This window comes from Electrophorus electricus, chromosome 22 (assembly GCF_013358815.1).
Source record: "Electrophorus electricus isolate fEleEle1 chromosome 22, fEleEle1.pri, whole genome shotgun sequence".
Taxonomy (NCBI): domain Eukaryota; kingdom Metazoa; phylum Chordata; class Actinopteri; order Gymnotiformes; family Gymnotidae; genus Electrophorus; species Electrophorus electricus.
The window spans coordinates 202,894-222,985 of NC_049556.1; the positions used below are offsets into that span (position 1 = coordinate 202,894).

At 39.8% G+C, this 20,092-nt stretch overlaps 1 protein-coding gene across 1 annotated transcript; it reads left to right on the forward strand.

The window, feature by feature from the left end:
* Nucleotides 1-6,057: 6,057 nt before the first annotated feature.
* LOC118240635 lies at nucleotides 6,058-19,950 on the forward strand (the record flags this gene model as incomplete). The annotated part of the gene is made up of 6 exons (XM_035521706.1): nucleotides 6,058-6,069; nucleotides 6,578-6,643; nucleotides 6,734-6,814; nucleotides 18,857-18,871; nucleotides 19,260-19,452; nucleotides 19,556-19,950. Coding segments are annotated over exons 1-6 (762 nt in total), but the record flags the coding sequence as incomplete, so codon positions are not given.
* Between the last annotated feature and the right edge of the window lie 142 nt (nucleotides 19,951-20,092).

The following is a 20,092-nucleotide window of genomic DNA, read 5'->3' on the forward strand; positions in this document are numbered from 1 at the left end:
GGCCATTCGGGCCCTGAATCAGGGAAACTGATAAACTGTGGGGACCACCACTACCATGTGACTGTAAATCTGTAAATTTGTAAGATGGAATTGTACATTGTGTACATATACATATATCTATATATACATTGTACATTGTGCATATATACATATATTGTACATACATTGTTATATATATTTTGTGTGTGTGTGTGTGTGTGTGTGTGTATATATATATATATATATATATAAATATATATATATATAAAATTTATTTATTTATTTATTTTAATTTAGTTTTTTTCCCCTTATGCACCCCTTTTTTTTCTTCAGTTTGGACAGGGCACTCTCAAACCATTTCACTGCGAGTTATACTGTGTATGACTGTATGTGACAAATAAACCAAACTTGAAACTTGAAACTTGACTGCACAGTCTGAACCAGCTCATTCTCCATTGTAGAAATCACACAGTACTTAAATTCTGCTTTTATGTTCACCTCTCAATAAGATCATGTGTTGGAATCTTATAAAACCTACTAAAACTGAACACTGGCTGGTGGTCACTGAGAAGTACACGTCTCTCTGCTCCAGACTATATGAGGTCACTGTGTACTCTCTTCTTCAACACAGAAGGGGGCGCTATTAGTGAGATCAGGTCTTGTAGTGCAGGGGGAAACAAATGCTTTTAAAGCAGGGCTGTCAAAATAAAAGTCCTGCAGGACCACAGTACAGCCCTGTTCAGTGTTTCACATGCTCTAACAGAGCTGATTTGTTGTTATAAATTTTGTGTATCACTTTTAAGGTCCATTATAGGTTTATAATAACATAATAACACTAAGATAACAAGAAAACAAGTAAGTTTGCATTTCAGTTCCAGTACCATGTAGTGTAACTGTAATTACAGTACAGGTCTACTACCATGCAGTGTAACTGTAATTACAATATATATCTAATACCATGCAGTGTAACTGTAATTACAGTACAGGTCTAATACCATGCAGTGTAACTGTAATTACAATATATATCTAATACAATGTAGTGTGTAATTACTTTACATCTACAATTTCCTTTTTGCCTAGTAAACACAATACATGGAGTGTGTATTATGCTGATGAATACAAATAGTGTAAATTATTTAACAAACAATAATTTAAGTTATTGAAATAGACATTAAATTCCTGAAATTACATTAATCTTACCATGTACAGTGAGGGTAACATTGTTACTGTACTGTGATGTTGTTGGTCTGTCATGTCTCTCTCCTCTACACTGGTACTGATCCCCATTAACTACAGCATCTCCACTGATGGTGAGAGTGTCTCTGTTTACAGTGTAAAACACAGACTGAGACATTGTAGTCCACTGACTCTGTGCTTTCTTCTTATACCTCCACTGATATGTCCACCCATCATAACCCTGAACCTCACACTTCAGAGTGACTGACTCTCCAGTGAACACAGGACTCTGAGACTCCACAGTCAGTGTAGTTGTGGGTAAATCTGTGGAAAGAGATGGAGAACACTGCATGTTACAGCTGACTGACCCCCAGTGTCTTCCTGGAGTCACTCTGTATTTACATATATTATAACAAACAGGTTAGACCCACGATGCTGCATTCTAATCCGTTAATCACTGTGTTTTGTGGAGATTATCTAGAGATTATGTGGGATCTGATTGTGATTGGAGGGTAAAACGTGAACCCATGACCGTGAGTGACTTAATTATTCCATCCAGAACCACCTTGGACACTTTGTCCAGTAATGTAATTAGGACTGTGATGCTCTTTTATGTCACTTATAACGGTTTTGATAAGAGGAGTGAACTCTACTGCCCCCCCTGTGTCAGTAGTATGTCCTGGCAGTTACACTCTCTCCTGCTCATTCACATGTGAGTGTGATGGTTTCTCTACTCAATATTTGTGTCCAATTAGACTGGACAGTCAGAACCAGCTCAGGCTCCATTGTAGAAAGCACACAATATTTAAATTCTGCTTTTATGTTCACCTCTCAATAAGATCATGTGTTGGAATCTTATAAAACCTACTAAAACTGAACACTGGCTGCTGGTTACTGAGAAGTACACGTCTCTCTGCTCCAGACTATGTGAGGTTACTGTGTACTCTCTTCTTCAGCACAGAAGGGGGCGCTATTAGTGAGATCAGGTCTTGTAGTGTACGATGGAAACAAATGCCTTTAAAGTAGGGCTGTCAAAATAAAAGTCCTGTAGGACCACAGTACAGCCCTGTTCAGTGTTTCACCTGCTCTAACAGAGCTGATTTGTTGTTATAAATTTTGTGTATCACTTTTAAGGTCCATTATAGGTTTATAATGACATAATAACACTAAGATAACAAGAAAAGAAGTAAGTTTGCATTTCAGTTCCAGTACCATGTAGTGTAACTGTAATTACAGTATAAGTCTAATACCATGTAGTCTAACTCTAATTACAGTACAGGTCTAATACCATGCAGTGTAACTGTAATTACAGTACAGCTCTAATACCATGTAGTGTAACTGTAATTACTGTACATCTTCAATTTCATTATTGCCTAGTAAACACAACGCATGGAGTGTGTATTATGCTACTGAATACAAATAGTGTAAATTATTTAACAAACAATAATTTAAGTTAATAAAATACACATTAAATTCATGAAATGACAGTAATCTTACTGTATACAGTGAGGGTAACAGTGTTACTGTACTGTGATGCTGTTGGTCTGTAATATCGTGCTCCTCTACACCGGTACTGATCCGCATTAACTACAGCATCTCCATTGATGGTGAGAGTGTCTCTGTTTACAGTGTAAAACACAGACTGAGACACTGTAGTCCACTGACTCTGAGCTTTCTTCTTATACCTCCACTGATATGTCCACCCATCATAACCCTGAACCTCACACTTCAGAGTGACTGACTCTCCAGTGAACACAGGACTCTGAGGCTCCACAGTCAGTGTAGTTGTGGGTAAATCTGTGGGAAGAGATGGAGAACACTGCATGTTACAGCTGACTGACCCCCAGTGTCTTCCTGGAGTCACTCTGTATTTACATATATTATAACAAACAGGTTAGACACATGATGCTACATTCTAATCTGTTAATCACTGTGTTTTGTGGAGATTATCTGGAGATTATGCGGGGATCTGATTGTGATTTGGAAGGTAAAACTCATGACTGAGAGTCACTTAATTATTCCATTCAGTACCACCTTGGACACTTTGTCCAGTAATGTGACATTTGTAATTAGGACTGAGATGCTCTTTTATGTCACTTAAACACTTTTGTAACAGCAGAGTAAAAGCACAGTTATAGTTTCCATTTTGCCCTCCACAAGAAACAGAATACATGTGGACTCAGTGTGTATTATGTTACTGACTACCAAGAGTTTATTTGAACAAAAGAGTTTAAATTTGTCACGTCCGCAGACCTGAGCGTTCCCCGTTTCCCTAGCAACCGAGTCACTTCCAGGTTGTCGTTGGTCTCCATGGTTCCGTGTCTCCTCCCCTTTGTGTCCAGCTGTTCTGAGTTTGTCTCTGATTACATTCCTGTGTGAAGCCCTTTCCTAGGTGTGTTTAGTTATATGTCGTTTGTTCTGGCCCCTGTGTGTTTAGTTATATGTCGTTTGTTCTAGCCCCTGTGTGTTTAGTTATATGTCGTTTGTTCTAGCCCCTGTGTGTTTAGTTATATGTCGTTTGTTCTGGCCCCTGTGTGTTTAGTTATATGTCGTTTGTTCTAGCCCCTGTGTGTTTAGTTATATGTCGTTTGTTCTAGCCCCTGTGTGTTTAGTTATATGTCGTTTGTTCTAGCCCCTGTGTGCTTAGTTATATGTCGTTTGTTCTGGCCCCTGTGTGTTTAGTTATATGTCGTTTGTTCTAGCCCCTGTGTGTTTAGTTATATGTCGTTTGTTCTAGCCCCTGTGTGTTTAGTTATATGTCGTTTGTTCTAGCCCCTGTGTGTTTAGTTATATGTCGTTTGTTCTGGCTCCTGTGTGTTTAGTTATGTCATTTGTTCTGGCTCCTGTGTGTTTAGTTATATGTCGTTTGTTCTAGCGCCTGTGTGTTTAGTTATATGTCGTTTGTTCTAGCCCCTGTGTGTTTAGTTATATGTCGTTTGTTCTGGCTCCTGTGTGTTTAGTTATGTCATTTGTTCTGGCTCCTGTGGGTTTAGTTATATGTCGTTTGTTCTGGCCCCTGTGTGTTTAGTTATATGTCGTTTGTTCTAGCCCCTGTGTGTTTAGTTATATGTCGTTTGTTCTGGCCCCTGTGTGTTTAGTTATATGTCGTTTGTTCTAGCCCCTGTGTGTTTAGTTATATGTCGTTTGTTCTAGCCCCTGTGTGTTTAGTTATATGTCGTTTGTTCTAGCCCCTGTGTGCTTAGTTATATGTCGTTTGTTCTGGCCCCTGTGTGTTTAGTTATATGTCGTTTGTTCTAGCCCCTGTGTGTTTAGTTATATGTCGTTTGTTCTAGCCCCTGTGTGTTTAGTTATATGTCGTTTGTTCTAGCCCCTGTGTGTTTAGTTATATGTCGTTTGTTCTGGCTCCTGTGTGTTTAGTTATGTCATTTGTTCTGGCTCCTGTGTGTTTAGTTATATGTCGTTTGTTCTAGCGCCTGTGTGTTTAGTTATATGTCGTTTGTTCTAGCCCCTGTGTGTTTAGTTATATGTCGTTTGTTCTGGCTCCTGTGTGTTTAGTTATGTCATTTGTTCTGGCTCCTGTGGGTTTAGTTATATGTCGTTTGTTCTGGCCCCTGTGTGTTTAGTTATATGTCGTTTGTTCTAGCCCCTGTGTGTTTAGTTATATGTCGTTTGTTCTGGCGCCTGTGTGTTTAGTTATATGTCGTTTGTTCTAGCGCCTGTGTGTTTAGTTATATGTCGTTTGTTCTAGCGCCTGTGTGTTTAGTTATATGTCGTTTGTTCTGGCCCCTGTGTGTTTAGTTATATGTCGTTTGTTCTGGCCCCTGTGTGTTTAGTTATATGTCGTTTGTTCTAGCCCCTGTGTGTTTAGTTATATGTCGTTTGTTCTGGCCCCTGTGTGTTTAGTTATATGTCGTTTGTTCTAGCCCCTGTGGGTTTAGTTATATGTCGTTTGTTCTAGCCCCTGTGGGTTTAGTTATATGTCGTTTGTTCTGGCTCCTGTGTGTTTAGTTATATGTCGTTTGTTCTGGCCCCTGTGTGTTTAGTTATATGTCGTTTGTTCTAGCCCCTGTGGGTTTAGTTATATGTCGTTTGTTCTAGCCCCTGTGGGTTTAGTTATATGTCGTTTGTTCTGGCTCCTGTGTGTTTAGTTATATGTCGTTTGTTCTAGCCCCTGTGTGTTTAGTTATATGTCGTTTGTTCTGGCCCCTGTGTGTTTAGTTATATGTCGTTTGTTCTAGCGCCTGTGTGTTTAGTTATATGTCGTTTGTTCTAGCGCCTGTGTGTTTAGTTATATGTCGTTTGTTCTGGCCCCTGTGTGTTTAGTTATATGTCGTTTGTTCTGGCCCCTGTGTGTTTAGTTATATGTCGTTTGTTCTAGCCCCTGTGTGTTTAGTTATATGTCGTTTGTTCTAGCCACTGTGTGTTTAGTTATATGTCGTTTGTTCTGGCCCCTGTGTGTTTAGTTATATGTCGTTTGTTCTAGCCCCTGTGGGTTTAGTTATATGTCGTTTGTTCTAGCCCCTGTGGGTTTAGTTATATGTCGTTTGTTCTGGCTCCTGTGTGTTTAGTTATATGTCGTTTGTTCTGGCTCCTGTGTGTTTAGTTATATGTCGTTTGTTCCAGTGCCTGTTTGTCTCTCATTAGATCTCATTTGTTCTCTATCGTATGTAGTTTGTTTATTCCTGTTTAATCTCGCATCCTCGCCCCGCGTTGATGTTTCCCTTGTTTGGTTCTCTGCTGTTCCCTTATCTGTAATATTGTCTGTGAGCTTTAGTTAACGTTATTTTGTCTAACTTAGTCTCGCCCTCACCCTATTAGCCTGTTATTGCTCTGTTAGCCTGTTCCTCTTATGTTTGCTTATTCTTTGTTCTGGTCGGTATTGTTAGTCTGTGTCTGTTAATAAACACATTTAGTTTTTATATCCCCTCCGTCCCTTATATTATGGCTTCCCTGGTTAGTTCAGTTTCGCATAACATCCAACGCGTCGGCACTTCGCAAGTGTGTTCACTCTCCACCCCTTCAGCATTACAAATATATGAAATAAATCAACAGAATATAAATTACCTTGAGCAAGTCCAGCTTGAACAAATGACATCAGCACTATAAACATAAAAAGAGGAACATATGAATATGAACAATGAAATAATTAATTTCTTAAAGGAAACATGATGGCAAAACATTGCAGACACAGTTAAAAAAAGTATGTATAACTGTTCATTTAACCACAAACATCATAACATCCTGTTTATTACTTTAACAAGTATACAGTCTAAACTCTGCTTCAAATGGAGTGGGGAAACTGCCGTTTTTACAATCATCCTAATTAAACAAAAGTGAAAGAAATTAAACTGTCGTGATAAAACATGTTTAGAGGGCTTTAGAGCGCTGAAGGTTTTGAACACAAGGGGGCGACAGTGATTTATGTTTCTGAGGAGAGTGGCGTGTGCTGTGGTATGAGCAGATCCACTACTGCTGTGTCACAGTTCCTGTCACGAATGGCCACCCTCCTCCCGTGCCTGATGTCACGGTTTCCCTGTCTTCCAGATCTCCCTGGTTCCATGCCTTAGTTTCGTTTTCTCCGCCCCTGTCTGTTCCTCTATTCCACTCCTTGTTTTAGCTGTTCCCGCGTATCTGTTTTGTGTCTGATTGTCTTGCTTATTTAAGCCCTGTGGTTTGGTCTTCTGCTTGTTGGTCTAGGGTAAGTTACGTTTCTCTGTCAGGTTTGCCGCTGTTGTCATTGCTTTTCTGTGTAGTCCAGCCGTGTGTTATATTACTCTCAGCACCCCTTAGCCTCTGTTTATTTTACCGTTTGTGTTTCCTCATTTAATAAACCGCCTCCTGCATTTTGCATTCTACCTTTCGGCTTGTTCCTGTTGGAAGCGTAACAGTTCCACAGTGTCTGTTATTTATGGACATCCTATCCAGCATTCTCTAAGTGTTTACAAGGTTATATGAAGAAACACACTGTGTAACGTGGAGCGATAGAGAGCTGGACGCAGACGATGAGAAGAGCGAGATTTATTAAGGGACAATCCAGAATCTGCGTCAGTAAGTCAGACCAGGGTCATGGCACCGATACCAACAGATCCAGGAAATGTATTTAAACAAAAAATACAAAATCTGGAAAATCAACAGGCAAACCGAGAGAAAACAGGGTACAGATACACAGACAACAAGGCAAAGTGGTCAAAATTCTCCTCAAATGAAGCGCGTTTTATTTGTAAAATTTGTTTTGGACGCTTTTGCACCACAAAACATTTTTCACTACGCTGTAAAATCTGCACCAAAAACCATTTAAAAACGCCGCATTTTACACCGTTTATATGTCAGTTGAAAAGCCGTAAAAAGCGTCGTTTTAGGGGCTCTAAACGTTTTGGCTTGCTTACAACGGCATTTAAAACACCATTTTATTGTATGATGAGCTCTGCCTATTGGGTTCGACAGCCAATAGATGAACGCATTCACTCACGAACAAGGTCATACCAGACCAGTTCACTACAGATCTTAATCGGCTGCTGAACCAGTGCTCATTGAGTAATGTGTGAGCATCTAGTAATGTAAAATCACCTAAAAAGAGTAACAATGAGAATTAAGTCCATCACAGCTATGTCAGAGCATGAAACTGCTGTAGTTGGACTGCACAGGACACACAGTCAACAAACCAGACACAATAAAGCTGCTGCTGACAGTCTAATTAGTAAAATCTCCAGCCCAGTCTTTCGGGCTCTTCAGGAGGGTGAGGGATCATTCAGGTGAGGTCTTTGTTTTCAAGCACAGCAGGAGTGTCTCTGACTTGCAGGTGACTCCACTGTGGTAGGGACTAACCTGACCAAGAACACACATGAACAGCACATAGAATGGGAGACAAACAGAAAAACAAATGAGCGCACACCAAACAATCTTAAAAAAAATCCAGTGTAATGTTTTATAACTCAGAAAAAAGAACAGACAAGCCAAGCGGACTAGAATGAATGGGGAAAGGACATTGTATATAGATTCTCTCAACAAACGTCTCAAAGCCTATGCCAATAATTAAATATTAAGATTATCATTGTCATATAGATAATTACAATTCAGATTTTATTCCTCTTAAAATCTATATAGTTTTTAAAGAACAAGGCTATTTCTTACTAGCCATCTTCTAACCTGGGGATAACCCCTTCCATTCAGTTTTAACCAGAACAAAAGTCTGAAGTCAGCAGTTGCTATAACGACACTACCCGCACCTCTGATAGCTAGCTAGGCAACAAGCTCGACTGGCTTTCAGTCTAGTGCTAGAAGCAACTCATGACTGACCAACTACAGCTATCTTTGGGTGAGCTTTATTTTGCAGCCATTTATCAGTTAGCTAGTTGTGTCTGGTTAGTATTTTTACGAATGAACACATGTAAATCCCCAAAATAAACAAACTTGAGCACTGGTTCATCAGCCGATTAAAATCTGTAGTGAACTGATCTGGTCTGACCTTGTTCGTGAGTGAATGAAAGTTCAAGTTCAAGTCTATTAACTGTGAAACCCAATAGGCAGAGCTTATTATACTTTAAAACGGCATTTTAAACGCCGTTGTAAGCACGCCAAAATAGCGTAAAAGCGCCGTTTGTGAGCACTTAACGCGAAGCTTTTTACGGAGTTTCAACTGACATTTAAAAGGTGTAAAATATGATGTTTTTGATGGTTTTGGAGCGTATTTTACAGCATAGTGAAAAATAGCACCATATTTTTCCATACAAAATGTTTGGCTTTCCATAGACAACGGCTTAGTACAAACACAATGAGCAGATAACGGCTAGAGGAAAACACTGGGTTTAAAAACACGACCTAACAAGGTAGAAACAAGGAACAGGGGAAAGTAATGAAGGACAGAGAACTAAACGAGGAGCTAAACTAACGAAACCAAAACCAGGATGAACTGTTTTTCTCCATCTCCCCATTTCTGCTGAAAAAGAATATAGTGGAGTTGTGTATGCACGTTCTCTCTGCTACTACAACAGATTCATGTGGTAATGGGCCTTTTGTTAGGGGGGTAGGCGTTGGTCTTAAGGGTAATAATGTATGTCTTGGTCATTTCCTGTTGATCGTCACCTTCCTTTATTGTTTACTTCTGTTACATTTTTTTGAGATTGCCGTATTTTTACCCAGTTAGTCTGTTAAAATGTTAATATACACAGTATGTTACATTCTATCACACCGTTATACTTATTAATTTACCCCAACACACAAAACAGCCCAAGCAGTGGATGTTATCTGCTGATTTTCTATAGGGTTTGTTTGTAGGCTCTACTTGACTGTTTCAACACCACACAGCATGTAGGTTTTCCCACTCATATCTGTGGTCATTCTTTGGATTTGTTGTATTCTACTGACTTCTCAATTCCTAAATTATGTTGGTATGATCCAAATCTCAAATATACAGATTGTCCAGTTTCTATAGTGATAGTGATGTCATGGCTGTCAACCCCGTCCAGGTAGTTATGAATCTTGGGGTTCTTCTTCACCCCACACTTTCACTTGAACTTCATATTAGAGCCCTCACTAAATCTGTTTATTTCTCCTCCAAAACTCTACTCCATGGTTTCAATAGCTCTTGTGTTGAGCATTGTAATCCTCTCTTGACTGGTCTTACTGTGAAAACTCTGACAAACTCATATGCTAGAGTCGTAAGCGTCCATATCACTTCCGTGTTTCATCAGCTACACTGATGTGTAGAAGTACACTGGTAACTGGTCTGTTCCCATATTGAGTACAAACATGTACAAGAACTTCTCCTCCTGCTCTCCAGCCCAGTACATCAAACAGAACCCTTTCCATAACACATCTGGATACAGTGAGAACACCTGAGCACATGGAAGAGAAACTCTGATCCTCCCTTCTGAGAGAACTACACAACTAACACACATAATCTCATCAGTCAGGATCCTCAGCCTGCACATTACCAACTTCATACAGCACCTCTGACTCTAATGAAGACATAAAGAGAACATTTACTCACAGAGCACCACAGGGAGTGGACTGAGCTCCATACTGTCCCAGTAATGACGGACTGACTGAGTGACTGTGTGTGTTAAAGACTCATCACTTCCTGTGTTCTCTAGTCAAAGCACACTTCTGAGAAAGAGAGAAATACTGATAGATAGACATAGAGCGAGGCGGCAGAGAGAGAGAGAGAGAGAGAGAGAGAGAGAGAGAGAGGAGGCTGTGGTTTACATTAAAATGCATTACTATTTTAAGTGCCTTGACTGTCTGTGGTGTGAGTGCTAGATATAGTGAGGCCAAGTCCTGTGTTCTCTAGTCAAAGCACACTTTTGAGAAAGAGAGAAATAGAGGGAAATATACATAGACAGAGAGAAGGGGAGAGAGAGAGAGGAGGCCATGGTTTCTATTTTATATTAAGTGCCTCCACTGTGTGGTGTGTATGTTGGACACAGTGAGGCCATAATTATTCATCATAATTATTATAAAGAATATTATTTATTGGAACTCATTTATTTAATGTAAATGTGTTGAATACACATTTGCAGGACCTCCATACTGGGGGAGGGAACAGGAGGCAGCGCTGATCCACTTCTCTCCCCTGAAGCAGTTTGTCCTGCTCCAGCACACAAGGGTAGCAGTCAGAGGAAGAGCACTAGAGAATTCCTCAGGGTGTCACACAGGGACAGACACACGTGTTCTAGTATCAAGCCCTCATCACTCAGACACCACAGTAAGATGATCACACTCTAAACACTTTAACACCAGATCCATGCAAACTCAACACAAAGTTTGTGGAGAGTAGAAAAGAGAATGTGCAGGTGAAAGAAGAGAGAATTAAGTCTGATTCTGCACACTTTAAATTAATATTATTAAACACCACTGAGTATCAGTAACATGAAGTAGAGAGCAGGTCACTATTTATCACCTCTAACAGTCCATAACACCCACCATCCTGCACTTCCTCCCTCTGCTACACAGCTGAAATAGAAACCACAACACTCACCTCCCTCTGAGCTCATGCCTTTATTTATGTTATTTCTGTATGTGCGTGTGTGTGTGTGTGTGTGTGTGTGTGTGTGTGTGTGTGTGTGTGTGTGTGTTTGTGCAGGTGCGTGCGCACGCACACATGCCTGTGTGTGTGTGTGTGTGTGTGTGTGTGTGAAGGTGTGTGCATGTGTGTGTGCATGTGCATGTGTGTGTGCGTGTGTGTGCGTGTGTGTGTTTGTGTGTGTTTGTGTGTATGTGTGTGTGTGTGTGTGTGTGTGTGTGTGTATCCAGGGGATGTTTTGGGGTATTAATAATCTATTGCTTCTACAGAGTCTTTGTTGTTGTTTTTGAGACACAGAGGTACATAAAGATGAGTGATGGATGGTAACTGCAGGGTTGATGTTAAAGATAGTAAATAAGTATTTGGACACTTGTATGAGGCCCTGTTTACTCTTGAACTCACTGTGCTGAGATGCCTCTTGTGGCTCTCAGTGTCACTACATTTTGTATCCTTCCATTTACCCTTCAAAGAACTTAGAGCTGTATGATATGTTCTATTCTATCATACAGATGTACAGCTCTGTGTTACAGGTGTACAGGTCTATGTGTGTGTATGTTTGTGTGTGTGTGTGTGTGTGTGTGTGTGTGTGTGCTAATCAGACCTTCTCTCATCACTGTAAGTAGTTACATTGCCATATATGGACACTGTTTGCTTCTGTACTCCAGCACACTAAATGTAAAAATGAATCTACCATAACTGTTACCGTGCAGAACCTCGAGGGTATTTGCATCTACACTGTGTGAACCATACAGGAATCACACACCCTTCTTTAGTTTTCTCTAGTTTTTCTAATCAGAACGGTGTGGCTGTCCGGCTGCTTGTACAGTAGACTACACCATGTGTCCGTGTAATATGTGTGTGGGAAAAATGAGGAAATAAAATGATACACATTAACTTTAGACACAATAACTTTTATTTACCGTCGCCTGTCTTGCTACTGACAGGTCAGACGTCTCTACAGCAACATAACAGGGTTTTCTAACTCTGGGGGAATTGTATAGTGACTGCTGTCCCTTTGAGGAACTTGGACTCAGTAGTGGACCAAAAGTCCATCGCACACACACGACTTCATTTAAAAGCTTTTGACTGGTCACTTGTATTGTTTGTAATCAGTGTAATAAAAGCCAATACTATCAAAGCCACTGCTACTGTTGTATAATGGAATATGATTTCTATATAACTAACATAAATAGGTTCATGATCATATATTTGATTTTACAGGTTTTCTATTTCTTTATTTTGTCGTTCCAGAGATCTGAAGAATGAGCTGAAGTTGAGGGGAAACAGTCAGCCATTTAAAATCTACCACATTATTAATAATAAGACTTAGAAAATCTAGCACACGCGTTTAAAATTAACAACGATTATTATAAGAGAACGAACACTGAGCGGTAAGCTGTCGTTTCAACAACATTTCGTACTTTTCTTCAGCTAAATCAGGATGTTCTTTGGGTCGTGTAGCGCTAAAACGCTGTAAATGACGTTAGAGTCGCCTGTTCATCCCCACGAGTTTGACTGAACGGATATAATCTGTATGGCGAACAGGGTATTACAGGCGAGACGAGGAGACATGGCGTCAGTGGACAAGCGGGATGTTTTTTCTAAAGCTATTGTGTGTCTACAGCGTTACAGGCGTGATTAACTAAATACATTTTCAAAAAATAATGAACGATAAGAAAAGCTTGTATGGAGATTGAACCCAGAGCCTTATACATGCAAAGCATGGACTCTACCACTGAGCTACATCTCCCTCTGATTAAGAAGGTGTGATAGACAGTTAATATAAATGTAATTCATAACTCGGTGTAACACTTTATGGAGTTATAACAGTGCTGAACACATCCACTCTAATGTTACACACTGTCTAATAGGGTCCGGCAACCTAGGTTAGGTTAGCTAGGTTAGGTTAGTGTCAACATTTAACACTTTAACATTCATACATTTCAGAAACGATCGTATAACACAGAATAAGCTACATCTCGATAAAGAGAGGAACTCTGACGAGGGAGAAACCATGGACAATAATGGAACAATAATGTTTAATTTAAACATTAACATTAAAGTGCCTAATTAAGCCCTACTATATCATTTAAAGATTTATAGACGCAGTGCTTGAATAAGTCTGGGTTCAGAATGTGTAATTATACACAGGACATCAAATATTCAAATATACATCAGATATAGAGGGGCAGTAGTGAGTAACACTGGGTCTGGGTGTGTTTGTGAGGCTGATTGCTGGTGCATAACCTGCTGGATGGAACTGGCTGAGAAAGACGCTTTACTGTTAACATGACTGTTAATAAAAGTCCTCATTAACATTACTGTTAATAAAAGTTCCCATTAACATTACTGTTAAAAAAGTCCTCATTAACTATACTGTTAATAAAAGTCCCCATAAACTACACTGGTAATAAAAGTCCCCATTAACTACTCTGTTAAGAAAAAAGTCCCCATTACCTTTACTATTAATAAAAGTCCTGATTAACTACTATACTGGTAATAAAAAAGTCCCCATTAACTTTACTGTTAAAAAGCCCCATACTATTAATGAAAAGCCCAAATTAACTATGCTGTTAATAAAAGCCCCCATTAACCATACTGTTAATAAAGGTCCCCATTAACCATACTGTTAATAAATGTCCCAATTATGTATACTATTAATAAAAGTCTCGATTAACTATACTGTTAATAAAAGTCCCCCATTAACTGTAATGTAAATAAAAGTCCCCATAAACATATACTGTTAAAAAAAAGTCCCCATTAACTTTACTGTTAATAAAAGCCCATTATAAGGAGCTTCTCTTGTGTTTCTATCAGCACTGGATCTGTGTTTGCTGAAGGTTCTCTGACTGTAACAGAGACTGGAGGAGGAGGAGGAGGAACCAGGACCTGTACACATGTTAACTGTTAATAAAAGTCCCCATAAACATATACTGTTAATAAAAGTCCCCATTAACCTTACTGGTAATAAAAGTACCCATTAACCTTACTGGTAATAAAAGTGCACATTAACCTTACTGGTAATAAAAGTCCCCATTAACCTTACTGGTAATAAAAGTGCACATTAACCTTACTGGTAATAAAAGTGATGGGCACATCAGGGTAAGAAGAGACGCAGCTGAAGTGATGCACCCATCATGCCTAGTGCCTACCGTACAAGCTGGTGGGGGCAGTGCTATGATCTGGGGTTGCTGCAGTTGGTTAGGTCTAGGTTCAGCAACGTTATGTGCCCACAGAATGAGGTCAGCTGAGTACCTGATATACTGAATGACCAGATTATTCCATCAATGGATTTTTTCTTCTCTGATGGCACGGGCACATTCCAAGATGACAATGCCAGGATTCATCGGGTTCAAACTGTGAAAGAGTGGTTCAGGGAGCATAAGACATCATTTTCACACATTGACTGGCCACCACAGAGTCCTGACTTGAACCCCATTGAGAATTTTTTGGAAATGCTGGAGAAGACTTTGGGCAGTGGTCCAAATCTTCCATCATCAATACAAGATCTTGGGGAAAAATTAATGCAACTCTGGACAGAAATAAATGTTGTGACATTGCAGAAGCTTGTGGGAACAATGCCACAGTGAATGCATGCCGTAATCAAAGCTAAAGGTGGTCCAAATAAATCTTAGAGTGTGTGACCTTTTTTTTGGCCAGGCAGTGCATAAAAGTGTAATTATGTAATCAAATAACATTTGCATCACAGTTACACCTTGAAGAATAACAGGTTATAAAACGCATCAAAATACTAAGGCTTGTATGTTAGAGCTGTACAGCTGTAACATAGAGCTGTACACCTGTAACATAGAGGTATACACCTGTATGATAGAGCTGTACACCTGTATGATAGAGCTGTGCATCTGTATTATAGAGGTGTACAACTGTATGATAGAGCTGTATGATATGTTCTACTCTAAGTTCTGTGAAAAGTAAATAGAAGGATATAAAATGTAGTACCACTGAGAGCCACAAGAGGCATCTTAGGACAGTGAGTTCAAGAGTAAATGGGGCCTCAAACAAGTCTCCAAATATTTATCTACTATCTTTAACATCAATCCTGCAGTTACCATCTATCATTCATCTTTATGTACCTCTGTCTCTCAAAATCAACAACGAAGTAGAAACAATAGATTATTAATACCCAACAACATCCCCTGGACACACACACACACACACACACACACACACACACACACACACACACACACACACACACACACACACACACACACACACAGAAATAACATAAATGGAGGCATGAGCTCAGAGGGAGGTGAGTGTTGTGGTTTCTATTTCAGCTGTGTAGCAGAGGGAGGAAGTGCAGGGTGGTGGGGGTTATGGACTGTTAGAGGTGATAAATAGTGACCTGCTCTCTACTTCATGTTACTGATACTCAGTGGTGTTTAATAATATTCATTTAAAGTGTGCACAATCAGAATTAATTCTCTCTTCTTTCACCTGCACATTCTCTTTTCCACTCTCCACAAACTTTGTGTTGAGTTTGCATGGATCTGGTGTTAAAGTGTTTAGAGTGTGATCATCTTACTGTGGTGTCTGAGTGATGAGGGCTTGATACTAGAACACGTGTGTCTGTCCCTGTGAGACACCCTGAGGAATTCTCTAGTGCTCTTCCTCTGACTGCTACCCTTGTGTGCTGGAGCAGGACAAACTGCTCCAGGGGAGAGAAGTGGATCAGCGCTGCCTCCTGTTCCCTCCCCCAGCATGGAGGTCCTGCAAATGTGTATTCAACACATTTACATTAAATAAATAATATTCTTTATAATAATTATGATGAATAATTATGGCCTCACTGTGTCCTACATACACACCACACAGTGGAGGCACTTAATATAAAATAGAAACCATGGCCTCTTCTCTCTCTCTCTCTCTCTCTCTCTCTCTCTCTCTCTCTCTCTCTCTCTCTCTTTCTCTCTCTCTCGCTCATTCTCTTCCTCTCACTCTCCCCCCTCTCGCTCTCTCTCTCTTTCTCAGAAATGTGCTTGCACACACACCACATATAGTAAAGACACTTAAAATAACCTCATTATAATAACTCGCATTAATTCTGAGAAAACAGGAAGCATTGAGACTTTAACACACACAGTCAGTCAGTCAGTCCATCATTACTGGGACAGTATGGAGCTCAGTTCACTCCCTGTGGTGCTCTGTGAGTAAATGTTCTCTTTATGTCTTCATTAGAGTCAGAGGTGCTGTATGAAGTTGGTAATGTGCAGTCTGAGGATCCTGACTGATGAGATTATGTGAGTTAGTTGTGTAGTTCCCTCAGAAGGGAAGATCAGAGTTTCACTTCCATGTGCTCAGGTGTTCTCACTGTATCCAGATGTGTTATGGAAAGGGTTCTGTTTGATGTACTGGGCTGGAGAGCAGGAGGAGACGTTCTTGTACATGTTTGTACTCAATATGGGACCAGACCAGTTACCAGTGTACTTCTACACATCAGTGTAACTGATGAAACACGGAAGTGATATGGATGCTTACGACTCTAACAGATGAGTTTGTCAGAGTTTTAGCAGTAAGACCAGTGAAGAGTGGATTTCAATAATCTACAAAGTGTGGGGTGAAGAAGAGCCCCTAGATTCCTAATGTCTCGGTTCACTCTCCTTCCATTGGTCATGTGGTACATCCTGTCATGTGCAGGGAGAGTTCACTGTTGACTGTGTTCAGTGTCTTGTGTCTTGTTTGTAACCACACCTGCATCCAGTTCTTTGTTGCATTTATGTGTTTGTTTCCCTGTGTGTGTGTGTGTGTGTGTGTGTGGGGGGGGGGGGTCATTGTCAGTCATTGTTAGATGTACTTGAAGTTGTTAGCACATGTTAATGTTTTCGTTTGTGCTTTTGTTTCTGTGCATGTTTAGAGTTCATCGTTTGTATCACACTACATTGCGTGTTTAATGTGAGTACCACAGTGTTTATTGTTTGTTCTTGATTAATAAATGTCTGTCCACATCGAGACAGATCTGAATGTCCTGTTCCTTGCCCTGTGGCACTCGGCCGTCACACCTAACTATCAGCATGGGGTTAGTCTCTATGCTTGTCTTCCATTGCGTTTCAAGCCAAACCGTATTTGAGGTTCAAAGTATATACAAGAAGACACGTATATTAAGAGGGGGAAGAATGATCATGACCAACACAGACTGGTAGTTTTCAGCCTGAGGGAAGAGAGTCTTCATTTTATAGATATGAAAGGAAACCCTTTCACAAGAACCTCAACACACACAATTGAACACTGACACAGTAACTCAGCTGAGCTCTCTGCTGAGCACAAGCTCAATTCACAGACAAAACCTCCCCAACAAAGGACCCACTCACACTCACTCAACCAGGAACACCAACACCTACACCCCTAACGAAGGACCCACTACCACATGAATATGTAGTATTAGCAGAGAGGCGGCACACACACAACTCCACTGGATTCTTTGTCAGATCTTCATGTTATCAGCAGAAATGGAGAACAACAGTTCTACAGTCCTGGAACAGCTCACAAACACTTTTATTTTCTCCAATTAATACTGCATGACTATTTAACAATTAATCCCATACAAGAATCTCAGAAACAGATTCACAAATTCAGCAGATTAGTGAATCAGTGTCACGATCCCATCGCTGCATTCATCTTCTTTCTGTTTTTGTTCCCATCCTGGTTTTCATCTCCATGTGATTCCTTGTTTTGGTTTCGTTAGTTCAGCCCCTCGTTTAGTTCTCTGTCCTTCATTAGTTTCCCCTGTTCCTCGTTTCTACCTTGTTAGGTCGTGTTTTTAAAACCAGTGTTTTCCTCAGTGTCTTACTGGTGGTTGTTCTAGCTGTTATCTGCTCATTGTGTTTGTAGTAAGCCGTTGTCTGAGCTCTTGTCTTGTTTCACGTTTATTCAGTCAGTGTTCTGGGTTCTGCCTTGTTGTCTGTGTATCTGTACCCTGTTTTCTCTCCGTTTGCCTGTTGATTTATTTTCTAATTTTCGTGTTTTGCTTTCTGTTTAATATATTTCCTGGATCTGTTCGTATCGGTGCTTTGACTCTGGACTGTCTTAATGACCCAGATTCTGGATTTGCCCTTAATAAATCTCGCTCTTCTCAGCGTCTGCGTCCAGCTCTCTATCGCTCCACGTTACACAGTGTGTGTTTTCTTCATAAACCTTCTAAACACTTAGATAATGCTGGATAGGATGTCCATAAGTAACAGACACTGTGGAACTGTGAAACAGCAGTAGTGAATCTGCTCATACCACAGCACACACCACTGTCCAGCGAAACATAAATCACTGACGCCCCCTTGTGTTCAAAACCTTCAGCACTCTAAAGCACTCTAATGATGTTTTATCGTGTAGGATTCATTTCTTTCACTTTTGTTTAATTAGGGTGCTTGTGAAAACAGAAGTCATTTTCCCCACTCACTTTGAAATAGAATTTAGATGAACATTTATTCAAAGTGTAATCTAGCATGTTAAGGTGTTTTTATTTAAATGAACAATTATACATAATGGTAACCAACATGTTAAGGTGTTTTTATTAAATGAACAATTATACATAGTGGTAACCAGCATGTTAAGGTGTTTATGGTTAAATTAACAATGATACTTTTATTTTAATTGTGTCTGAAATGTTTTGCTGTCAGGTTTTTTTCTTTAATAAATTAATTAATTGTTCATATTCATATGTTCCCTCTTTTATGTTTATGGTGCTCATTTCATTTGTTTAAGCTGGACTTGCTCAAGGTGATTAATATTCTGTTTATATATTATTTAAAACCCAAACTGCCATTACTAACTCTATTCGGTTATTAGATGAAACATGAAATGTTGGAATGATGTCATTAGACATTTATGAAAATTTGCTATTTTAAATGTATTAATTTACACATTTAGCATTTTATTTTATAATTAATTAATTTATATAGTATTAAAACATGTGCAGGACCAGACAGCACTGACTGGTGTGGTAGATTTAGATTTAGATCTGTTTAATTTATTTGTATTCAAAGTAACTGAATTAAGAATTCAAATGTTTAATGTTTCTGAAGGTCATGTTAAAGCTGTTGTGAGTGTAAGTCCTGATAATCACGTGTTCAGAGGAGAGACTGTGACTCTCAGATGTGACATACAGGGAGAAGGAGACACTGGGTGGACATACAGCTGGTATAAGGATGGCAACACTATCTACCCATACATCACATCCAATACATACACATTCAACTTTGTTGTACAGTATGACAGTGGTACATACACCTGCAGAGGGTACAGGGGAAGAGACTCTCAGAGCTCAGAGATCAGTAATGCTGTTACATTAACTGTGTCAGGTGAGTTTGGACTCTGAATTCAGCCAATAGACATTCATAGCAAGGTTGTTATTGTGTGTGCGTGATTTTAAACACTCAAGATTTTATATTTGCTGCGTTACAGAGAGACCCCAAGCATTACTGAGTGTGTCTCCACAGAGCTGGCTGACTGAAGGAGTCTCAGTGAGTCTAAGCTGTGAGGTCAGAGACTCCTCTACAGGCTGGACATTCAGCTGGTACAGAGCTGTTCCCTACAGAGAATGTTTAAGTCCAGTAACAGACATTCATGGCTATGTGAGGTATTGTGTTGAGCTCCTCTCAGAGAGTAGCAGAAGAGCTGGAGGCTCCTACACTCTCAGTCCTGCTGCTCTACATCACACAGGAGTTTATGTGTGCAGAGCAGAGAGAGGAGAACCAGCCTATCAGACACAGTACAGCAACACACAGCCACTATGGATCACTGGTGAGGACATACAACAGCTGTGTATGTGTGTGTGTGTGTGTGTGTGTGTGTGTGTGTGTGTGTGTTTGTGAAACATCAATCACTGTCATACACACACACACAATCAAGAGCTTAGTTATATGTTATTAACTAGATTGCATTAGTGGTTTTCAATCATGAAAGGAGGCATCAAACTGGTTGTAATATTTCCATGTTAAA